We start from the raw sequence: 23857 nt of genomic DNA, 5'->3' as shown, positions 1-23857 counted from the left end.
GATCTTCTAAGTTATAAGGGTTAAGTGTGTGTTCAATTTTCCTAAATACTATGCAGTAGGTGAGCTAATCATTCACTAATATTTTCTTTTAGCCTAATTTTTTATTTTATTTATATAACTTACCTCTGTAATCTGTTTTGATTTTTTGATTTATTATGTGTGGTGACAATCTAATTTTTTCCCTTCAAATAGCTGATTTTCACAATTGTATATATTGAATCATCAATCCTTTCTCAGTTGGTTTGGCATGCTTCCCCCCAGATCAAATTCTTATACAAGCTAGAATCTATGTCAGCCCTATCTATTGTGTTCTATTGGGTTAACAGCACTGATATTATTCATTATGATGATATGGTCCATCATCCAGCACGAGAGAATATACCTGTTTAGTGACCAGAAAGCTTGTGCTCCTGGATTTATCCTCTCAATCTCTCCTGGTCACAAGTTCTGACAATTATGCCTCCTTTTAATTTGTCCCATTATTTGCACACTATAAAGTTACTAAATGCTTGAAGAAACTTGTGAAATATCTGTTACCCTGGGGTTCCAAGAAAGACAGAAAATCACACTTTTTCTCAAAATTAAAACCAATATATTTCTTACTATTTGAACGCTTACTATAGGAGTATTTGCTATAATGATTTGCAAAAGGAATTTTTTAACCCAAAATATGCTATTCAAATTGAAATCCACTCTAATGAATGTGCACTCGCACAAGTAAAATTGTGCAGGTGTCCAAGGGATCAAGAGTGATACAATTTTATCTAAGCTGTTGTCTGACAGAATACTGTCTCCCGCTCAAGTTATTTAGAGGTATTGCTCATTATCCCTGTTTTTCCCCCACCTTTTTCTTTGAAGAGTTTAGCCTTTTATGGGTCCCAGAGTTAGCTTCTACTATATACCTGGAAGCACAGTCTATCTTGGCCCAGTTTAAATAGTATCTCTAACATATTATTTTGTTATTTATGTTATAGTACATGCAGTACAGGAGAGCATAGCACTAATTTGATACTGAACAGAATCTCTGAGTCCTTCATACAACTAATGAATTCATAAAATGTTAAATAGCATGATGACTTTTCTCATTTAAAATTATGGAATTCATAGACTAGATGCAATCTGAAAATCTGCTACTACACAAGCTTTTGATAATTAACTTGATTGGAGTCCTGACATTGTCATTTGGTAAATTATAAACTCACATCCCAGCCTTGTCTCTGATTACACCCAGGTGGTCTTGAAGTTTTGGATTTTCTCAAACTCTTACTTACAATCTCTGGTTTACTAATGCTACGCTAAATCACATTCAGTGTTTATGGCTCTCATTAGTCTTGAGAAGCATATGACTGTTTCTTCCTAGTTTGGACAACTGTACATAGTAAATGCTCTATAAACAGGGGCTGCTGTTAACATAACAATCAAATATAAGTAAATTATTTTATTTTAAATATTGGAAAAATGGTATTTGTAGTTAAAAAAACTTGAGGCAGATGAAGTTATTACATAACCTCTAGATCTCGATACTCGCAATACTTATGTATTCCAACATGAACACATCATACTGAGGCACATGTGAAGGTACCTTTCAAAAAGGTCATTTAAGTTTATACAACTGACTCCCCTACCAAAAGCAAACATGATCATTTCATCTATTATACCAAAATAAAAGTTCTCCAAATAGTTGGGGAACATCAATTTGTTCATGACTAGATCCTATATTCTATCATCTTATCCTTTTCTTCTGACAATGCTCTTAAGTGAATATATGATGCAGAGACAATATAAAAATGAGTAAGAAAAGATTCCTGCTTTTAATGTCTAACCCTGTACTTGACACATGGTACGCGTCAAATACATGTTTGTCTAGTCAATGAAAAGAATTACCTGGCACGTTAAGATTTTTCTTTTGAGTAAAGCTGAGCAAATTCTTATTTTATCCACAGAGAAAAAAATTAACTCAAGAAAAATCAAACAAAATCTTCTTACCCACAGTCTGGAGCTGGACACCACCTACAATCAGGATCTGCAACGAGCCACCGTCTTAGCATAAATTCTTCATATTTTTCCATCAAGACATCATCACTTAATATCAAGCGAATATCATGGGGATTAAATCGTTCAGTACATTCTGGGCAACTGATATTAACTCTACTTTCAGAAATTTCTATCCTTAGATATTGTCGTAAGCAATCCACACAAGATCTATGATGACAAGTCATTATCTCAGGAAATCTGTCTTTAGAATGCCGCAAAAGGCACAAGGGGCACTCAATAAAGTCTCCAATTTGTTTGCTGATGGAAGTTAATCCATTGTCAGAGGAGGTATTTGTAGAGAAAATGGAGTTCTTATCAGTACACATTTCAGAATGTATACTTTCAATACTTGCAATTCCATCCACCCCGCCATTTAGCTCCCTTGATTTACGTTTGTTATCCTTTTTCCTCCGAAACAGAGAGCCTATTGAAATTCTTCTTTTTTTGGGTGCCTTTTTGACTGAAGGCAAGCTCACAGATGAAGCAGAAGATTGAAGATCTCGATCTGAACCCATTTGCCGATGTAAACTCATGTCTAAAATACTCATTAGAATTGAGTCAGGGTCTGTGTTTACACACAGCCCTTCATTATATTTAGAGATAAAACTTATTTCTTGTTCTTGCATTCAGATTAAGTCATGATGTTAGAAAATCCTACTTGGTTCCTTCAGAGAATTCTTGAGAAAGTTCAATTTACCGAAAACTGTTATCATAGATGTTCTGAAAAAAAAAAAAAAAAAAAAGAAAACAAAACACCAAGATTATTTCATTATATTCTTAGTCTGAATGTTTTTTAATAAACTTATAAACTCTCTATGAAACTTCAAACAAGTATGTTCTTTAACACTTAGCTTTTAAAAAAACAAAAATAAGGCCAGTTGGGTAGCACACAAGAGAATATAAGACCAATGCTGAAATAACAAGGACATTCTTTAGTCTTAATAAAAGAGTCTAGATTTGTGCTGACCTTATTAAAATCTTGTACAAAACTTTTGATCATTATCACACTCAGACCTCAATGATTCCCATTGTCTTTATGAGTTTTAAAAAAATTGACAATAAAATGTATGCACAAATACAAAGAGTTAAGCAGAGCTTACATAATATTGAACAAACTGTGTATGTATGGAGGGGGGAGTGTGCTCTTACACTGTCAGATATGTTATAGTAAATTAAGAAGACACTGTGGTACATCACAAACATGGACATAAAGACCAATGGAACAGAACACAGTCCAGAAAAAAAAGTCCCATATATATACACAAGGATACTTGATTTACTATCAAAAATAACACTGCTGAGCAATAAGAATGGTCTTGTCAAAGACAAAACAAAAACAACATAATACTGTTTTACTGGTAACCATCTGAGAAGACAAAAGGAACTTAATCTGTAACCTACAGCTAACCCCCTGCATAAAAGTCAATTTCAGATGGTTTAGAGAAGTAAAATCATAAAGCTTCTAGGAGTCAATAGAAGAGAATATTTCAATAAAAAGATTTCTTAAACGGAACATACTAAAGAACTTACCATAAAATAAAAGATTGTTAAAAAGGACTATAATAAAACAAAGAGACAGTATTAAGATTAAGGGAGTGGGAGAAGACATTTGCCACACATAACTAATAAAGAACCAGTATCTAGAATATGGAAAGAATCCTTACAAATCCTTACAAGCAGACAATCCAATAGAAAAATGGACAAGGGACATTAACAGACACTTCACAAAAGAATATGAAGAAGTGCTCGATTTCATTCATAATACACATTAAAGCTACACTGAGAGACCACTACACACCCAGCAGGATGGCTAAAATTCAGACTGACATTTCCAAACATCAGCAAAGATGTGGACTGCTGGTAGGAGTGTTAGATGGCACAACTACTTTGGAAAACTGTTAAACAATATCTACCAAATATGAACATATGGATACTCTATTACCCAATTTATATGCCTAGATATGAATGCACACATGCATCAAAATATATACATAACAATATTCATAGCAGCACTAGTTATAATAAGCCAGAACACTGGACACAACCCACATTCCTTCAGTAGTAAAATGGATAAATAAATTGTGATATATTCATTCACACTCTAGGACACCAGAAAGCAATGAAAAGGAACAAAATACTGCTACAAACAAAACAAGGATGAATTTCACACAAAAGGATGGATACTGTATAATTCCATTTAAGTAACATTCAAAACCAGGCAGAACTAATCTATGATGTTACAAGTCAGGACTGTAGCTACCTTTCGAGGAGGTACAAGTATAGTGGTTACAAAGGTATGTACACTTTGTGAGAAATCACTGACCTACAAACTCACGATTAATGCACTTCTTTGGATGATTGTTACACCACAAATAAAGGTTAAACAACAACCACCACCTGAGCTGATATCCATACACATCCTTGAGAAAGTCATACTGATTTTGTCAATGCAAAACCTAGCAAAACATTTCACTCAGGCAAACTCTATTCATGGCCAACAATTTATATTTTTCCCATCATCTGCAGCACTCTCCCTTAATTCTGAGGAAAATATAGAGTGTAATGATAGATTTTATTAAAATTTTATACGTATTTTCTTCTTTATATTTTCTCTTGCATCTCAAAATGCTCTCTGTACTCGAGGGTTCAATATATGTATCACAGACCAGAACTGGACCCCTGGGAATCTATCTTGGGTATCTTGTCCTAAGAATTTATCGCTTAAAATGTAAAACCAGTGGTACTTGATGAGTATCACTCTGTGGACTTTCTCAAAATACACACTTTAAGAAACTTGATAGCCATATAATTTATTACCCAAATGAGAACCTGGTAAGAATGAATGGAGGTGCTGTTAATATTTAAACTAGGATAACAGGGGCAAACTAGAACATATGGTCATCCCACTTAGGAGGCTGTTCTAAAATATGGTGCCAATAAACACATATGCCTCAAAGGAAAATAAACGAATTTGAATACTAAAAATTTACTATTTTTATATGATAAAAAACACTATAAAGTTGAAAGACATGATAAATTAGTAAAACACACATATAACAACAAACAAATTTCCTTACTATACACATTAGTAAGAAAAAATGTACAACCTAATAGTAAAATAAGTAAAGATATAAGGAGAAAAAGAATTAGAAAAATTAGGAAGATAGGATAAACAGTGTTCAACAACAATAACAACCACAGAAATGAAAATTCAAACATTAGATATCATCTTTGTACACATTAGACTGACAAAGGTTGAAAGGGTTAGTGAGTGTGTACTCGAAGAAGCAAGCACCTCACTGTTGGGAGGACTGCAAATCAGCACAGCTTTGGGGAATCAATTTGGCATTATTTATTAACTTCAAAATGGAACTATTCTTTGAATAGCAATCCTCGTGAAATTTATCGTCCAGAAAAATATAAGGACACAAGTGTGCAAAGACATATTGTGCAAGGAAGTCACAGCAGTGCAGTTGGTAGAAGCAAACAAAACAAAGCAAAAAACCCCACACAAAACCTGGAAATAAATTAAGTGTCCAATAGGGGACTGGTAAAAAATAAATGAACCAACTACAATTTATGTGTAATGATAAGGAAAGATCTCTCCATATAGTACCGAGTGAACAATAATAATGGCAAAAGTACTATTTATACTATGAACCCATTTGTGGAAAAAACACACACATACAGTCCTACATGTACACACACAATTTCGGAAAAATGTTAAGAAAGCATTAACAATGCTACCTTGGGAGAACAATGTTTAGTATTCACTTTCTGCATCCTGCATAGTTTATAGTTTTTTCATGAGCCTCTATTGCCTACAGTTTAAAAATAAAAACCTAACTGAACCCCACAAACAGTAACAAGAAACATAATCTACTTTAGAGCTACCCAATCAATGAGGCTGCAGCCCAGAATTTGTATATTCTGAAAATGTTTCTCCGTAATTTAGTTGCATGCTATGGTCAAAAACTACTAATACTAAAGAGACTGCTAAGCACTCTGACTTAAAAACAGAATTCTATATAGACTTGGCCTCCAAATCAAGGCTCCTTGTTTTTCATTACTTTAGGTACTAAAAATAAAAGTTCCACTTAAAAAAAAAAACACAGTTTATAGTCATTGTCAACCTATGGGGTTACAGTTAGGTGTACTTAACCACCAATGGTACAGAGATAAGAGAAACATTAAAAAAAAAAAACACATAATTTAGTGACTAATCTTTTGTAGAAATAATCCACAAAAGGTGTTTGCAAGCATGTGACTGAAGAGTTATCTCAATCAAGGGGACTTTGGCCTAATTTCAGAGTTAAAATCTGGCCCAGTATGTGCTGAACCTGAGGTTATCACCATGAACAAGACAGACACCGTCTCCATCCTCAATGTGGTATGTCTGGAGAAGAAATACCTACCACAAATCCAATTATTATAAACCTATACACATTAAATTTGTCTCTGTAACTACATCTCTTGAATCAACTTTTACCAGATTTAGATGAAGTCTTTGAGACATTACAGCAAACTACAGGCTATTACAGAATTTACCTTAAAAAGAGAGGAAGCCATCTTGCAAGCCAGCTAAAGCAAAATAAGAGGTCTTACATAACAGCAGATTCAGAAGATACGGTCAATATTTCATCCCACCGCCCTGAAGCGTAGGCATATCCATATCTCCCTTCTCCTCCTTGCAATGATTTACAATTTACAAGTTTTAGCCATATACATTTTTTCACTACTCTGATTTTGCAGATGGACAACCAGAGATTCAGAGTATTAAGTAAAGAACTAAACCTAACAATTTTATTGGTACATGAAATTAAGATTATATGGGTCACCCATACAAAGAGTTTTTAATCAAACTGTTTATTTGCATAAACATTTTAGAAATTAGTAAACTGACTTGGATTTCTAAGACTACACTCTAAACCACTTAAAAAAAAACCACTATAGAAATTCTGCCAATCTGAACAGGACAAAATATGTGAAAAATCTTTCAGTGATTCAAGAACTTTACTTATTTTTAGAAAAAGCAGATTTCATTCTCCAGTGGGGAAAAAAATCTATTACTTGCATCATTTAATATAGCACTATTCTTTTTTAATTCAGCTTTTCAAAGTAAACTATCAACTGTATGAATCTGTAAGTGCTATTGTTATGTTCTGCCTCAAAAATGCACTCACCATTAAGACAAAAATATTATTTGAATTTTAAAACAAATAGTTGGGTTGCTGATTGGAAAAATAAGGGAAAATATGTTGTATATAATATTATCACTAGACAGTAGAGGTTTTAAAGTACTTTTTATTTGTGTCTTGATTTAAATCTCACTGCCCTATGGAATGGGTATTACTATCCCTATCTGATAGATGAGAAAACTGAAGTTCAGAGAAGGGTAAATATTACAGAGTTAGTAAATGACAGGATTAGGTGTCAAATTCAGGTCTTCTGATATCTAAGTCTCAGTACTGTCATTTGTCAGCAGTCACCTTCATGAAACAACCTTTCTAATAACTAAGAAGATATCAAAAATTATCTCAGAAAATGAAAGACAATTCTTTTTTTCATATCATCTAGGGCTGGTCTTAACTATTCCTCAACTCCAAGCCTCACTCAAGCTATTCCCTTTTCTCTCCTCCTAACCAAACTGTACTCAAGTTTTATAACTCAGATAAAATTTCACTGTTTTTCTTCCCTGATTACCTTCAATGTTTTAATAAGGTTTTAAAGGTAGAACTTGAATATTTGTGATTTCTTTAGCACAACACAGAGCCAAGATAGTGAGTGTCATGAAAATAAACATTGTGAATAAATACCAAAGAAGTATTTCTTAAAATTACACAATATCACTAAAGTGATGATACTATTCCATAGCCACAAGAAAGTATCAATCTAGTTATTTCATTGTCATACCTCCTAAGCATATACATGTTTTACTTTTTTTTAAGTCCAATTAATTCATACTGGGTTTACAAAGACAAATACGAAGTCTGCTGGATTAAATACAGGATAAATTATATATAAAAACCTAAAATAGTTCATACCATTTCAGAGAAGGAATAAATTATAAGAGGCAGTAAATACACTTAATGATATAATTTGAAAAATATCCAACTCCTAATAATCCCCAACTTAGGAAGCTCTTTAAAATGACTTACTATCACAAGAATTTGTCAAAATACAGTGCCTTAATAACACGAAGAAAAGCGGTCGGGGAAAAAGATAACTGAGGTTGACCTCAGTTTGGCTTAGTGGGAATACCTTCCTCCCCAAATAAAAGTATGGGTCTGTAATTAAAAACGCTAGAAGAATTTAGTTACTGAAACAGAAAAGGAGGGTCAAATACAAATAGATCCCATATTATGTATTTTCAACTAAGTATCTAAAATCATAAAGGAGGCAATTCTCTAACACCAATGTCACAAGAAATTTCAGTCACCTGCTAAGTGAAATATGAGAAATGTCTTTCTTCCCCTCTTTCCCAGTCTAGCACAACTCCAGCAAGTAACCAAGACTGCCAACTGCTGTTACACACTTTCATCCCCCTGAAGAAACTGATTGGAGAATTAGTTTTTAATCACTGGCAAAGAAGCCCCACTCAATGTACTTCAATTGAAGAGCAGCACCTGAGATTGGTATTAAGGACAAAGACCTGAATCTGCTTACCTGACCTTCTCTAGTCCATAGTGCTTACATCTCTTTAAAGTCAAGATCTCTTGATTCGTACTTTTTTGTACCTCTTTAGGAATATGTGTGAAATTAAGAAATAAGAATAACTCAAAACAAAAGTATTTCTACCACACATATCAAAACTTTGTGGACCATAGGTTTAGTAGAAGTGCTGGTAACTTTGTATTAACTCATCATAAAATACATCTAACTTGGCAGCATTCTATTTTTTCATATTTCATAAAAATTACAGAAGTTGACCATTTCATGTGAAGTATCTAACCAACAATTACAATATTGTTTTAAGTGAAAATGTGTTTCAGATTTTAAATGCTCAAGTTTTAAACACAGGATACATAAGCACAGTCAGAAGGCTCAAATCCATAGGAACAGTAGCCCATTTTTTAATAAAAGCTGTATGTATCAGTCAAGGTCCCGGCAAAAAAAAAAAAAAAAGCATTTTCAAAGAGCTAACTGAAGGGCTATTCAGTATCTGCCAGTGCTTCACATAAATCCAATGAGAAATCAACAAAGTAGCCCAAGTGAGGCAGTCCTTAGAGATCAACCCCTTCTGGGAAGGCAGAGCAAGGTAGGGAAGGGTTAGGAGTAAAGCCCGAGGGGCTAATAAAAAACATCCAGTCTGGATGTATAAAGAAGAGAATTTGGGAGTCAAGACCTGGCCAGCCAGTATTAGTTATAAAATCCTAGATAAAGTACACTCCTGAGTCTGTGATCTCCACTACAAAATACAAATGATACCACTTACTTCAAATAGATGTTATAAGAAGAAAGTGAAATTGACATGTGCTGAAAGTACCCAACAAAGCCTGGGACTATACTAAATGTTAGTTGAAATGAAATGTAAGACAAGCTCTGTATCTCTAGTACCTAACACAATGTGTAACTTACAGTAGGTGCCAAATAAGCATTGGCTAAATAAATTATGGTAGAGAACACATATAAGTGGAAGTAAGGAATTGAGGATTCTGTTCACATCTTTGCTTTCACCTTGTTATTGCTGTGAAATCCTTATTAAGTGATATAACCCTACTACATCCAGCTTTTTAAACTGAAAATATAAGAATCTTTACCTCATAAGTGCTATAGGATAAATAAGACATGTTGACGTGATACAACTTCGAGAATTACAGATTTAAAATATCAACCAATAACCATCTCCTAACCATAAACACTTTAGTAGCATCTTCTAGCCACCCACGAGTCTGAAGGATTTAAGACTCATGAGAGGGTATTGTGGAGATAGAAGACTGGGCAACAAAAGTACATAGACAATAAAGAAATTATTTCCCAAGAGAAAATCACACTATACTCTCGAATATCTGCTTTTGCCTGTTACTCAGCTAAAATTAGGTTTCTTCTGTTACTGCTCAAAAAGGTAAAAATATGAAGAAAATCCAATAATTCTGTGTAGATAAATACTAAGAATAAAAGCAGAGTACCTACAGCTTCTAATTTTAATTTCTTTTACTGATGTCTGACACACAAGATGTCTAGCACCTACAAAACATGCATATAATAAAAGTAGCATATAAAAATACTTACTAGCACCGTTGAAGAAAATGAAAAGAGGGCTAAGTATAAAGTTATTTTTTGTTTGTGTGAGGAGAGAATAGGTACAGAGATTCCCAGCAGAGTTTCTACTGATCATTAATTCTGGTGGCTAGTGAAGCCTAAAAAGAAACAAGGCTTTCTATTTTATATGCTACTAAAATACTTTTATATTAAAAAAATGCTATTAAACTTCTTCAGTAATATATGCTTATGTTGAGAGGTGAAGAGAAGATGATGAATAAGGCAAAATTTAAATTTTAGTAACTATATATTTGGTATTATAATATAATATTTGGTTTTCTCCCATGTTTACAAGTCACATTTCACTTTTTGTGAACTAACCACATGTTCATATTCTGCTGTTAGGCTTTTCTTTATTGATGTATAAGATCTATTTACATATAAAGGAATTTTGCTATTATGTGTCAAATACATTTATTTTTTAAAGATTGTATTTGTATGTTTTTTTTCCAGTGTAGGAATTTCAAAATATTTTGTGTGTCAAATTCACATAACTTTCTCTTTATTATCTTTGGGATCTACATCTGTCTTGGAACTATCTTGTTCATTCCAAGATTATATTTTTAAAATTTGCTGTTTTTTTTCCTATAATTTATTTATTGCTTAAATCTCTCATCCATTTCAATTTACTTTCACATTAGAAATAAGTAGCGATCAAAATTTGATTTTTTTCTAAATGGCTAGCCAGTTATTTCACACCACTTATTGAATAATGATCTCCCTTTCTACCTACTGCTGACTTTTGGTAAGTTACTTCTTGGTGTATGAATTTCTTGCTATCTAGATGGCATGGACTTCTAAAATACGCTCTTGAAACAAACTACAAAACTGTTTTGCTCCAATTTCTGTTTCCATCAGCCGGAAAGATACTTATTTCCCTGAATTCTCATCAACATCCTATATTATTTCAATAGCTCTAAGTGACCAAAAAAAAAAAAAAACCCAAAAGTAAATACTTTCATTTCCTCTTTCAGTATTAAACAAATGGAACATTGTTATACTTACAGCTCTCTTTAATCTTTCAATGATTTATCTACTCATATTTTTTGCCTATTTTTACACTGGAACATTAATGTTCCCCTTTAGTTAACAAATGTAACTAAACCATTTACTGGGCAAAACTATTGAAAAGATTATCACGCTTAAGGTTAGAAATAAACTGAAACAAATTGCTGGCTCTGAAATAGCTTTTCTAATGCAATTAGAATTGTTAGCCACTTGCAAGTTTGGAATATATCATTATTGTACATGAATTTATCTAAGGTAAATATGAATAATGTTTTCAGCCTTCTTTATATACCTACAAACCTACCACAAGTAGTCTAATGTTAAAAAGGGAATAAATAATTTCAGCTCAATTTCCTATAAATGGGGGAAGTAAAAGTAATTCAGCAGATCATTAACATAGGCAGGTATCACTTTCCAGCAAGTTTTTTGGAAAGTGAATGCTTACCAGGACTCAGACTATCTTGAGCTCTATCCTTTAGATAGTATCTATGATCTCCTAGAAACACAAAGCTGAAAGTTCAGAATAAACTACTTCCATATGCCACAAAGCCTCCCTAAAGGGTTCTTAAACATCTTCATAAGCACACACCTGCCACATTTACCTATTTAAGCCAATTCTTGTTTGGGAAGTAGAATAGAATGGTACTTTGTGGCTTTAATAACACTTATTATAAATTATATTAATAACTCAATCCACTACAAAAAATAAGGTGCTACAGAGTGAAAAAGCATTATTTGTTCCATTTTTCCAATACAAAAGATTTAAAACATTTAGACTAGGTCATTCCAGGGACCCTTTGTTCAGAGGAACAAACAATATACCAATAGGGAAATGGTAGGAAAAGGATAGTGCAAAACGGCAGGTATGAGGGAGTGTCCAGAGACATGCAGGTTTTAAAACTGGTTTTAAAAAAGATACCCAGGTGTCAATAAATTTTTTTGAACTGGTTAAAATACTCACTGTTACAGATCAACAGAAGGGAAACACTAGTCTGAGATCTTAGTCAAGTCTGTCTACTTTTTGAATTTCAATTTCCTTATTCGAAAGCTGAAGTGGCTGGATGAGATAATGTTTAAGGTCTTTTAGTTCTAAAAGAGTATGATTCTAATATACAAATATATAGACAGCTATAATACAGAGCATATTCTAGGGTTAAAAGTGGATAATTACTGTTTTCTGAGATAATTTTTGTTTCTGTTCTTTAAAAAATATCTCCAAAATCTCTCAAATGTTAGTATACTCTTTTGTCTTAGTAAATCCATTGAAGTATTACCTTTGCAAGTTAAATTTTACAAGTTTCATCATTAATCTGAATAATTCCACTATTTGTACAATTACAAGTATTAAGTGTTTGGGCTAATTCTGTCCTAACCATTTTTTTGGGTTTTTTTTTTTTTTTAAATAAAATGTATTGATAACAGCAGTATCCTGCTTCTCCAATTTTGGAAGTTCATTTGTCTCTTTCTCCTAAAGACTATGAGGGGTTGGGGAAGAGGAAACCTGGTTAGGGTAAAACATTACGTGTTTCTTTCATTTTCCGACGTTCGTACATAAGGAGATAGCGTACAGGCTGGAAGGGCTATTTGGTAGAAGTTCTAAAAGCTATTTATAAAATTTTCTTCAAATTATAGAGTAATTCTCAGAAGGAACAATATCTCTTGGGAAACAGGCACAATGAGCAAAATGTGTCTGTTTTCCTTTGGATACATAGCATTCATACAGCCTCTCTCTAAACTCGTCCCCTCAAATAAAACCAAAACTAAAAAACAAATGAAATATTAACTTTATAAGGGAAGAAAACAAATAAGGAAGTATATTATAAAGAAACCATAAGAATTCAGGTAAGAATTACACAATAGGTAAACAATCAAAAGGTTTATCATTGTTATGGTTTTCTCATTAAGAATTCAAAAGAAACAAAACAGGTTTAACTAAAGTCATGAAACATATTACTAAATGAGATACATTAGACATTTTACTATAGAAATCCAACTATAGATATTTAACTGTAGGGAGCATCAACCTAAAGATAAATTTGAAAAATCAGCAATCAAGAGAGTGAATCTCAAATAAGTTATGAAGATACAAAGAATGAAAAGGGTACAAACCTGGCACTATTTCATAAATGCTAGTCATGCACAGGTGCACCTGCCAGACACGTGTTTGCTCGTCCCAGAACACAGCACCACCTTCATTCTGGCTGCAGAACCCATCCTTCTAGTGAAACTAGTGTTCTAATCTAATCTTAACATTTTTAAGTGAGAAAATTATAGTCGAGAGCTACTCAGTTCAATATATCATTACTCGCTACATGAAACTATGTAAGTTTAAACTAAAAATTTTTTTAATTTCAATTCCTCAGTTGCACTAGTCACATTCCAAATACTCTACAGCCATATGTGGCCACTGGCTATCATATTGGACAATACAGGTCTAGAACATTTCCATCACTGCAGTCCTGCTCTAGAGATTATTTGATTTATCCATATAGCTAACGTGGCAGAGCCAAAGTCTCAAGTTCTCTTTCTACTATCTTATTTCCTAAACAAGGCCTTCATTAATCACCTGGTTTCTGAATGATCACATTGGCCTTTCTGTTAAGCTCTGCATACAAATCTCCACTTGCTTCCTATAGATAAATAAATCTCAAACTTTGCATGACATTCAAAGCCTTTCACAATCTAACCTTAGTCTCTTACCGTTCCCCTACATAAAACACAATCTAGCCAACTGATCTACTTGTTAAATATATTAACAAAACATAGTTTCACCTCCATGATGTTTTCTACGCCTTTGTCTCTGCCTGGAATACTCTTTTTCATCTTCTCTGTTCTGCTTCAAGTCCTACTCTTCTTCCAAGGCCCAACTCCTGTCTTATTTCCACAAATCATTCTAGGTCAGTAATTACAGTATTAAAGTATGAAAAATTATTTCATACTCATATAGAAGTTTACAATTTTCTAACTATGTCATCTAAATATTTTATTTTGACTGTTTGCTAGAATGTGGGGGGAAGTTAAGCAGAGTAAAGGTGATCAGGATTGTGTGTATGTGTGATGCTGATTACAATTTTTTAAAGAGTGATCAAAACTTACTGAATGAAAAGATTACATTTAAACAAAGATTTGCAGAAGGTAAGGGAGTCAGCCATGTGGAAATCTAGGGAAAAAGCATCCAAAGTAGAGGCAACAGCCACTGCAAAGGCCCTACGGTGGAAATGTGCCTGATATGTTTAAGGAAGAGCTAGGGGCCAGAATGTGGCCAAAGGGAAATGAGCAAGACAAAGAATATATGAGATAGGTCAGAATGTTTTGGAGCCAGGTTGCACAGGGAGTCACAAGCCACTGTAAGAACTCTGGTTTTTATTTTAAGTAAGATGCGAAAACATTTGGGGGGCTTCTAAACAGAGATAATTTAGAATTTAGGTAATTTAAAAGGATAATTCTGCTGTTAAGAATAGAATGGGAAGGAAGACGTAAGGTAGTGACATGGAGAACAGTTTAAAGGCTACTGTAATACTCTAGGAGAGAGATGATGATGGGCATAAGGATATGTTTTGATGCATCTTTTTATTATTATTTTTAATTGAAGTGTAGTTGATGTACAATACTATATGCTACAGGTGCACAATATAGTGATTCACAATTTTTAAAGGTTATACTCCATTTATAGCTATTATAAAATATTGACTATATTGCCTGTGTTGTACAACATATCCTTGTAGCTTATTTTATACCTAATAGTTTGTACCTCTTTATCTTTTACCCAATATTGCCCCTCCCCTCTTCTATCTCTCCACTGGTAACCACCAGTTTGTTCTCTGCATCTGTGAATCTGCTTCTTTTTTGTTATATTCACTAGTTTGTTGTATTTTTTTAGACTCCACATATGATATCAGGTATTTGCCTTCCTCTGATTTATTTCACTTAGCGCAATGCCCTCCAAGTCCATCCATGTAGCAGCAAAAGGAAAATTTTCATTCTTTTTTACGGTTGAGCAGTATTTCACTATAGATATACACCACATCTTCTTTATCCATTCATCAGCTGATGGACATTTAGGCTGCTTCCAAATCTTGGCAATTGTAAATAATACTGCTATGAACATTGGGGTGCATGTATCACATCAAATTAGTGTTTGTTTTTCATGGATACATACCCAGGAGTGAAATTGTTGGATCATATGGTAGTTCTATTTTTAGTTTTGAGAAACATCCATACTATTTTCCACAGTGGCTGCTCCAATTTATATTCCCACCAACAGTGTATGGGGGCTCCCTTTTCCCCAAACCCTTGCCAACACTTGTTATTTGTAGTCTTTTTGATGATAGCCATTCTGACAGGTGTGAAGTGATATCTCATTGTGGCTCTGATTTGCATTTACCTGTTGATTAGCTATGCTGCGTGTATTTTCCTGTGCCTGTAGGCCATCTGCATTTCCTCTTTGGAAAAATGTCTACTCAGGTCTTCTACCCATTTTTCAATCAGGTTGTTTTGTTGATGTTAGTTGTATGAGCTGTTTATACATGTTGGATATTAACCCCCTTATCAGTCATATCACTTGCAAATATTTTCTCCCATTCAATAGGTTGTCTTTTTGTTTTGTTATAGTTTCTTTTGCTGTGCAAAAGCTTTTTTTTAAACATTTTTTATTGATTTATAATCACTCTACAATGTTGTGTCAAATTCCAGTGTTCAGCACAATTTTTCAATCATACGTGGACATATACACACTCATCGTCATATTTTTTTCTCTGTGAGCTACCATAACATTTTGTGTATATTTCCCTGGGTTATACAGTATAATCTTGTTTATCTATTCTACAATTTTGAAATCCCAGTCTATCCCTTCCCACCCTCCGCCCCCCGGCAACCACAAGTCTGTATTCTGTCTATGAGTCTATTTCTGTCCTGTATTTATGCTTTGTTTTTGTTTGTTTTTGTTTTTGTTTTTTAGATTCCACATATAAGCAATCTCATATGGTATTTTTCTTTCTCTTTCTGGCTTACTTCACTTAGAATGACATTCTCCAGGAGCATCCATGTTGCTGCAAATGGCATTATGTTGTCGGTTTTTATGGCTGAGTAGTATTCCATTGTATAAATATACCACCTCTTCTTTATCCAGTCACCTGTTGATGGACATTTAGGCTGTTTCCATGTTTTGGCTATTGTAAATAGTGCTGCTATGAACATGGGGATGCAAGTGTCATCCTGAAGTAGGGTTCCTTCTGGATACAAGCCCAGGAGTGGGATTCCTGGGTCATATGGTAAGTCTATTCCTAGTCTTTTGAGGAATCTCCACACTGTTTTCCACAGTGACTGCACCAAACTGCATTTCCACCAGCAGTGTAGGAGGGTTCCCTTTTCTCCACAGCCTCTCCAGCATTTGTCATTTGTGGATTTTTGAATGACGGCCATTCTGATTGGTGTGAGATGATACCTCATTGTAGTTTTGATTTGCATTTCTCTGATAATTAGTGATATTGAGCATTTTTTCATGTGCCTTTTGATCATTTGTATGTCTTCCTTGGAGAATTGCTTGTTTAGGTCTTCTGCCCATTTTTGGATTGGGTTGTTTATTTTTTTCTTATTGAGTCGTATGAGCTGCTTATATATTCTAGAGATCAAGCCTTTGTCGGTTTCATTTGCAAAAATTTTCTCCCATTCTGTAGGTTGTCTTCTTGTTTTACTTATCGTTTCCTTTGCTGTGCAGAAGCTTGTAAGTTTCATTAGGTCCCATTTGTTTATTCTTGCTTTTATTTCTTCTGGGAGAAAATTTTTGAAATGTATGTCAGATAATGTCTTGCCTATGTTTTCCTCTAGGAGGTTTATTGTATCTTGTCTTATGTTTAAGTCTTTGATCCATTTTGAGTTGATTTTTGTATATGGTGGAAGGGAGTGTTCTAGCTTCACTGTTTTACATGCTGCTGTCTAGTTTTCCCAACACCATTTGCTGAAGAGACTGTCTTTATTCCATTGTATATTCTTGCCTCCTTTGTCGAAGATTAGTTGACCAAAAGTTTGTGGGTTCATTTCTGGGCTCTCTATTCTGTTCCATTGGCCTATATGTCTGTTTTTGTACCAATACCATGCTGTCTTGATGACTGTACCTCTATAGTATTGTCTGAAGTCTGGGAGAGTTATTCCTCCAGCTTCTTTCTTTCTCTTCAGTAATGCTTTGGCAATTCTAGGTCTTTGATGGTTCCATATAAATTTTATTATGATTTGTTCTAGTTCTGTGAAATATGTCCTGGGTAATTTGATAGGGATTGCATTAAATCTGTAGATTGCCTTGGGCAGTGTGACCATTTTAACAATATTGATTCTTCCAATCCAAGAGCATGGGATATCTTTCCATTTTTTAAAGTCTTCTTTAATTTCCTTCATCAATGGTTTATAGTTTTCTGTGTAATATTCTTTCACCTCCTTAGTTGGATTTATTCCCAGATATTTTATTACTTTGGGTGCTATTTTAAAGGGGATTGTTTCTTTACTTTCTTTTTCTGTTGATTCATTGTTAGTGTAAAGAAATGCAACTGATTTTTGAACGTTAATTTTGTAACCTGCTACCTTGCTGAATTCTTCAATCAGCTCTAGTAGTTTTTGTGTGGACCTTTTAGGGTTTTCTATATATAGTAACATGTCGTCGGCATATAGTGACGCTTTTACCTCTTCTTTTCCAATTTGGATCCCTTTTATTTCTCTCTCTGGCCTGACTGCTGTGGCTAGGACTTCCAGGACTATGTTGAATAGGAGTGGTGATAGTGGGCATCCTTGTCTTGTCCTAGATTTTAGTGGGAAGCTTTTGAGTTTTTCACCGTTGAGTACTATGCTGGCTGTAGGTTTGTCATATATAGCTTTTATTATGTTGAGATATGTTCCCTCTATACCCAGTTTGGCGAGAGTTTTTTTATCATAAATGGGTGTTGAATTTTATCAAATGCTTTTTCTGCATCGATTGAGATGATCATGTGGTTTTTGTCCTTTCTCTTGTTGATGTGATGTATTACATTGATTGATTTGCGTTTGTTGAACTACCCTTGTGTCCCTGGGATGAACCCCACTTGGTCATGAATGTATAACCTTTTTTATGTGTTGTTGGATTCTATTTGCTAAAATTTTGGTGAGGATTTTGGCGTCTATGCTCATCAGTGATATTGGCCTATAATTCTCTTTTTTTTTTTTGTAGTGTCTTTGCCTGGTTTTGGTATTGCAAAAGCTTTTAAGTTTAAATAGGTCTCATTTGTTTATTTTTGCTTTTATTTCCTTTGCCACAGGAAACAGACCCCTAAAATATTGCTACAACTTATGTCCAAGAGTGTTCTGCTTATGTTTTCCTCTACAACTTTTATGGTTTCTGGTCTTACACTTAGGTCTTTAATCTATTTTGAATTTATTTTTGTTTATGGTCTTATAGAATGTCCTAATCTCATTCTTTTACATGTTCCTGTCCAGTTTTCCCAGCACCACTTATAGAAAAGACTATCTTTTCTCCATTGTATATTCTTGCCTCCTTTGTCATAGATTAATTGACCATAAGTGCATGGGTTTATTTCTGGGTTTTGATGCATGTTTTGAAGGTAAAACTGATGGGACTTCCTGATGGATTCCTAGACAATTTTGGTCTGATTAACCAGAAGGTTGAAACTGCTATCCTTTGAAATGGAGAAGGCTGTGAAAAGAAGTTTTAGGGAGGAGCAGAGAGTAGGGGTTCATTTCCAGACATTTAAGTCTGAAATGCTTTTTGTATCTTAGGTGAGAATGTACACCCAAATAACCATATGACAAACCTGGAGAGTTCAGGGAAAAAGTCTGGCCTAGAGATATAATTTTGGGAAGACTTGTTATTTGGATGGTGTGTAAAATCATGAACATGGATGAAATCCCCAAAGGAGTAACTAAAGAAGGGTTAAGGACTGAGCCCTGTGGCATTCTAACATTAAGATATAGGAAAGAAGAGGAGGATCCAGTAAAGGAGACAGCAAAGGTGGCAGTCATCCTCTCCCTTAAATATAAACTATATCTTAAGAAGTCAAAAATCAAATAAGGGGGAAATTGGGAAGAGTGGAAGAATGACAGGAGAGATAATAACAATGTATCTTAAATGATACAAACTATTTCTTAGGCCTATTCAGACTTGAGGGTATTAAGACACTTCCTCTGATATTTCTAAGAAAGGATTAGAATTCTAACGGAAGGGATGTCTAGTCTCTGATAGTCACAATGCATGATATAAAACAAAGATAAACACATATCTTTGGCTTACTAAAAAGACTTTTGACTGCATATTAGCTTCCTGTAACAAATTACCACTAAGTGGGTGGCTTAAGACAACAGAAATGTATTTTCTCACAGTTCTGGAGGCTGAAAGCCCCAAATCCAGCAGGGTTATGATCCCTTTTGGGGTTACACTGGAGAATCTGTTCTTTGCCTCTTCCAGCTTCTGGTGATTAGAAGCATTCATTGGCTTATGGCCACATCACTCCCATCTGCCTCCATGGTCACACTGCCTCCTCTTCTTCTGGGTATCTTCCCCTCTTCTGCCTGTCTGTTTCCCTCTGCTTTCCCTTATAAGGACAACTTACTGAATTTTGGACCCACTCATAATTTGGGATGATCTCCTCATCTCAAGATCCTTAATTACATCTGCAAAGACTCCTTTTCCAAATAAGGTATCATTCACAGGTTCCAGAGATTATAGAGTGTGAACATATCTTTTTGAGGGCCACCATACAACCTACTACATGATTCCAGAAATTTTTGCTAAGGACATCAGTTAAGTGTGTTATGTTTATGCAAAAAGCCAAAGGATGTTCATCCATAATTTTTTAAAGTTATTATTATTAATATTCTTAATAAGGAGGCATCTATTTGATTTGGCTATGTATTTGATTTAGCTATATTTGGCTATGAATAACTGCTTACCAGGTAACCAGTGCAACCCCTGATGTGGATAAGAGTCAGTCATTGTGCTATACAGTACATATCCTGTGATGACAGGCTTTTCTATATGGTTGTTTTACTTTTCCTACTCCAATGCACTTAATCAGTCTCTACCTCTTCTTTTTTGGTTGAAGTCTACCACCAGATGTGTTTAGCAAAGGAATATCATCCCTCAGTCTTTAGCTATGCAGGTGTGGTTACATACAGTTATGTCAGTGCTATACAAAGCTAACAAAAATTGATATCTCATGACTTTAAAAAGCCAAAGAAAAATAATAATTACTGATTGGAAAAAAAATCATCTAAGGAAAATTTAGCTGATCTCCATAAGTAATGAGATTAACATTTTGCTAAAAAAGTATCAACCCAAAACCTTTCAGCTAAAGTACTTCACATATGATCATGGATCCTTTAAGACCATCATTAAACTACTTGTGCTAGTTAGCCAAACACAATGCAAATACAACCAAATATAAATTTAGAAACTCAGTTTTCTTTGGCCTTCAGTCCAATAAGGCCAAATTTTTATACAGGCTTCAAACAATAAAAGAGCATAAAGCTTAGCAAGAAACCAGCCTGCATTTGACAATCAACTGTCACTTGTTAGTAGCATCAGAAAAACAAACAACAATTCTCTAAGATTTCCCTTATAACCTGAGTAGGGAAGACATATAAGGAGGCAATTCAGATGTAAAAGCAACCAAATTTATCCACAGCTTACTCTCTGCCAAGCGCTTGACTTTTATGTGTTATTACAAATACCTCTCTTCCTTCTCTCCCCTTGAAAAATTCAGAAAACTACATTTTTCAATCCTCAGTGACCTCCAAATTGGGGTAGGGGAGGGGGGAGGCAAGGATGATTAGAAACCAAAGAATTTCTGTAATAAATCTAAATAAGTGTTTAAGATAGAATCAGAAACTGCCATAATATACAAGAGATTCTCTCAAATGTTAAAAAGAGTTTGCTTCAATTATCTGTATTTAATTCCATCTAACACTCCCATAAGAATAGTATCATTCAATCTGATCCCATTAAGGAGAGGCAACCCCAAGTGTCTTAATTCATAACTGCAAAAATATGACTTTATGACTTCCCCTATTTCAAAGTTGTTTAGTGCATTTATTTTCCACTAATGAAGTACTTCTAAAAACAGATACTAACCTTCCTATCTTTCATGTGGTAGGCAGAGAAAAAAAATCGTTCATTTAGTCAAGTAAAAAGGCACCCAAGATTCTACCAATCACCACCAAAATTTTTAAAACTCCAATACTGATCAGAAAACACTAAAATGGACTGTTCTTTATATAAATTCTATTGATCAACTGAGGCATCATCCAAATAAAACAACAATATTTCAAGTAGTTACTATTTGGAGACTAAAAATTGGTTTGTGTTTCAACTTCTAAATTAATGTTTCAGTTTTCAAAGTTAATCTTATTGGAATCCTCCTGGAAGTCAGAGATACTGGAAAAATATACTAACATTGTTGCCAAATGAATTTTTTTCCTCAGAAAGACACTCAGCATGACATTAAATTAGTTTCTGAGGACACATGAAATTTAAATTTCAGTTATGTTGTATATAGTAATAAAAAGGAAAATATTTAACAAAGAAAGCGTTTTGTTGTTGTTGCATAATTTGGTCTATTAAATCTCATGACTTAATTCTAAATCTTTACCAAAGAATTGCATGTAGGAAGCAAAGAACATTCGAAAATAAACTTTAACAACAGAACATCGCCATTTTCTAAATAGAGATAAGTATTTACATTTTGATTCAGTTCTGACAGTTGGTTATGGGTATTAAGGAAGTATAAACAGGCAAATGTGACAATAGCCTGACATAAACACAAGTGGAAAGATGCTCATTAAGATGGCTAATGGCAAAACTAAAAATGAAATTTGGGCATACCGTCAGACTTCATACAAACAAGAGTCAAGGAATTAGGTTAAAATTAAAATAAAAAATGTAAATAAAAAGAGCCGTATTCTTACAAAAAAAAATGTGGAATGGAAAGGAAAGACCATATTTTTGCTTTATTCCTCCACTGTTTACCAACACTTAAAACTAGCATTTCCAGCCAAAACCTGGGTTTGAAAATTGCAGCGGCATTTAAACGCTATCCTTTCCAACGTCAACCCATCAAGACGTTCCGCAACATTCTGAATAGTAAACATTAACCAGAATAAAGCATCGTTGGTATATTTCTACCTTTAAGGGCCAATGCGAAAAAAATTAAGACCTTTCTCCCTTATCTCCCACAAAGAGCCTTACCCAATCTCTCTCTTTTATTTACTGCTCTTGTCGCGAGGTTAATGAACCCTCAACTTATTTTCCTTCTTTCCATTAACGAAAATGGGGGTGGGGTCGGAAGCAACGGCAGAAAGGAACCCAGATGATAGGAAAAACTGTAAATTAAAAACAGTGGCATTACTTGCTGAGTGAAGGCTGAGAACTCCCTGAAGGTTTAACATGAGGGAGACAATCCTTAAGACCCTTCTTAGACATACTTTACCCCACGACCACACCATTTTTCGTCTGTTTAGTTTCTGTTTTTGAACGGGGTGGCAGCTCTCCCGGATGAACGTTCCCGGGTGCATGCCTCCATTTTCCCCCGGGCCCCCGGCCGTAAGGGTTGGGGGCGCTGGCCCCGGCTCCGAATTTGCAGCGAGGCCCGGAATCGGTCCCGTTAGAGCCGATTTCACCCATCAGGAATGCGCTCCGCCCCCGCCGCCTCCCCGCGGCGGCCCCCCTCCGCGTCGCCTGCTTCAGAGGCCGGGGAAGTGCGGGGGGGAGCGCCGCCTCCGCCCGTCACAACACCGCCGGGTCGGCCGCCGTCTCCCCAGACTGCCGGGCCAGGAGGACAGGGCTCGGGGCGGATCCCACGCTCCGCCTCCGCCCCCGCCCGCGCGGCCGGAGGGGCGCCAGCGCCCGGGCCGGGCGGGGGACGCGGAACCACCCGAGGTCTGACCCCCGGCGCCGCCCCGGCCCCGCGCCGAGCACCGTAAGGAGTGCCTTTTCAGTGGGGTTTCCGAATCCGTTTCCGTCCCGGGCAGAGGCGCCTGGGCAGTGGCCGGAGCTCCCCGTGTCGGAAACGGGAGCCGCCCCGGCCCTCCGGCTCCCGGGCGCAGCCTCCCCCCGCGTCCGCCCGTACCTTCAACTCCTCAGCGCGGCGGCCGGCGCAGGGCTGCGGGCGAACAAGCCCATCTCCCGGCCGCGGTGGCAGAAGCCGAAGGAAGTACGGAGGAGGGTCCCTCAGCCCCGCCGAGGTGCCTCTCAGCTGGGGCGGAGGGAACGGAGAGGAAGGGTTCGGACGGCCGCTTTCCCGAACTCCTCCTCCGCAGTTCTGCCTTGACTGCTGTTCCCAGGAATCAGCGCCGCAACTGCCATTCTCCCCCTCCCTCAGCCCCCGCTGTCTCCGCCCCCCCTGCTTCCTCCCGCCCCCAGCCCGCCCCGCCCCGCCCCTGCGTGCCGCCCGCGTGCCGTGCGTCATGGCGTCACGCCCACCGGGCCCGTCGCGGGCGGCTCTGGGACGTGGTCATTCGCTCGCGCACGTTCGCCCCACGCCCGCCTTGGGCTCCCCGCCTGCGACTCCGGTGGTGGCCA

At 36.0% G+C, this 23857-nt stretch overlaps 1 protein-coding gene across 2 annotated transcripts in view; it reads right to left on the bottom strand.

The window, feature by feature from the left end:
- The window catches only part of RNF19A (ring finger protein 19A, RBR E3 ubiquitin protein ligase), a 50492-nt gene extending 26946 nt beyond the window's left edge, over nt 1–23546 (bottom strand). The window contains exons 1-3 of one of the 2 annotated variants that reach the window (XM_064476930.1): nt 23406–23539; nt 22526–22659; nt 1987–2754 (exon numbers count right to left, since the gene is read on the bottom strand). In XM_064476930.1, the coding sequence (XP_064333000.1) occupies nt 1987–2660 (674 nt within the window). In that variant the 5' untranslated portion in view covers nt 2661–2754; nt 22526–22659; nt 23406–23539. Of the gene's footprint in view, nt 1–1986; nt 2755–22525; nt 22660–23405 lie in introns of both variants that reach the window. The other variant, XM_064476929.1, reaches the window with a different exon arrangement.
- Between the last annotated feature and the right edge of the window lie 311 nt (nt 23547–23857).

The sequence above is a fragment of the Camelus dromedarius genome, chromosome 20 (assembly GCF_036321535.1).
Source record: "Camelus dromedarius isolate mCamDro1 chromosome 20, mCamDro1.pat, whole genome shotgun sequence".
Lineage (NCBI taxonomy): Eukaryota > Metazoa > Chordata > Mammalia > Artiodactyla > Camelidae > Camelus > Camelus dromedarius.
Note: the sequence above shows the minus strand (reverse complement) of the source record. Positions and strands in the feature narration are given on the sequence as shown.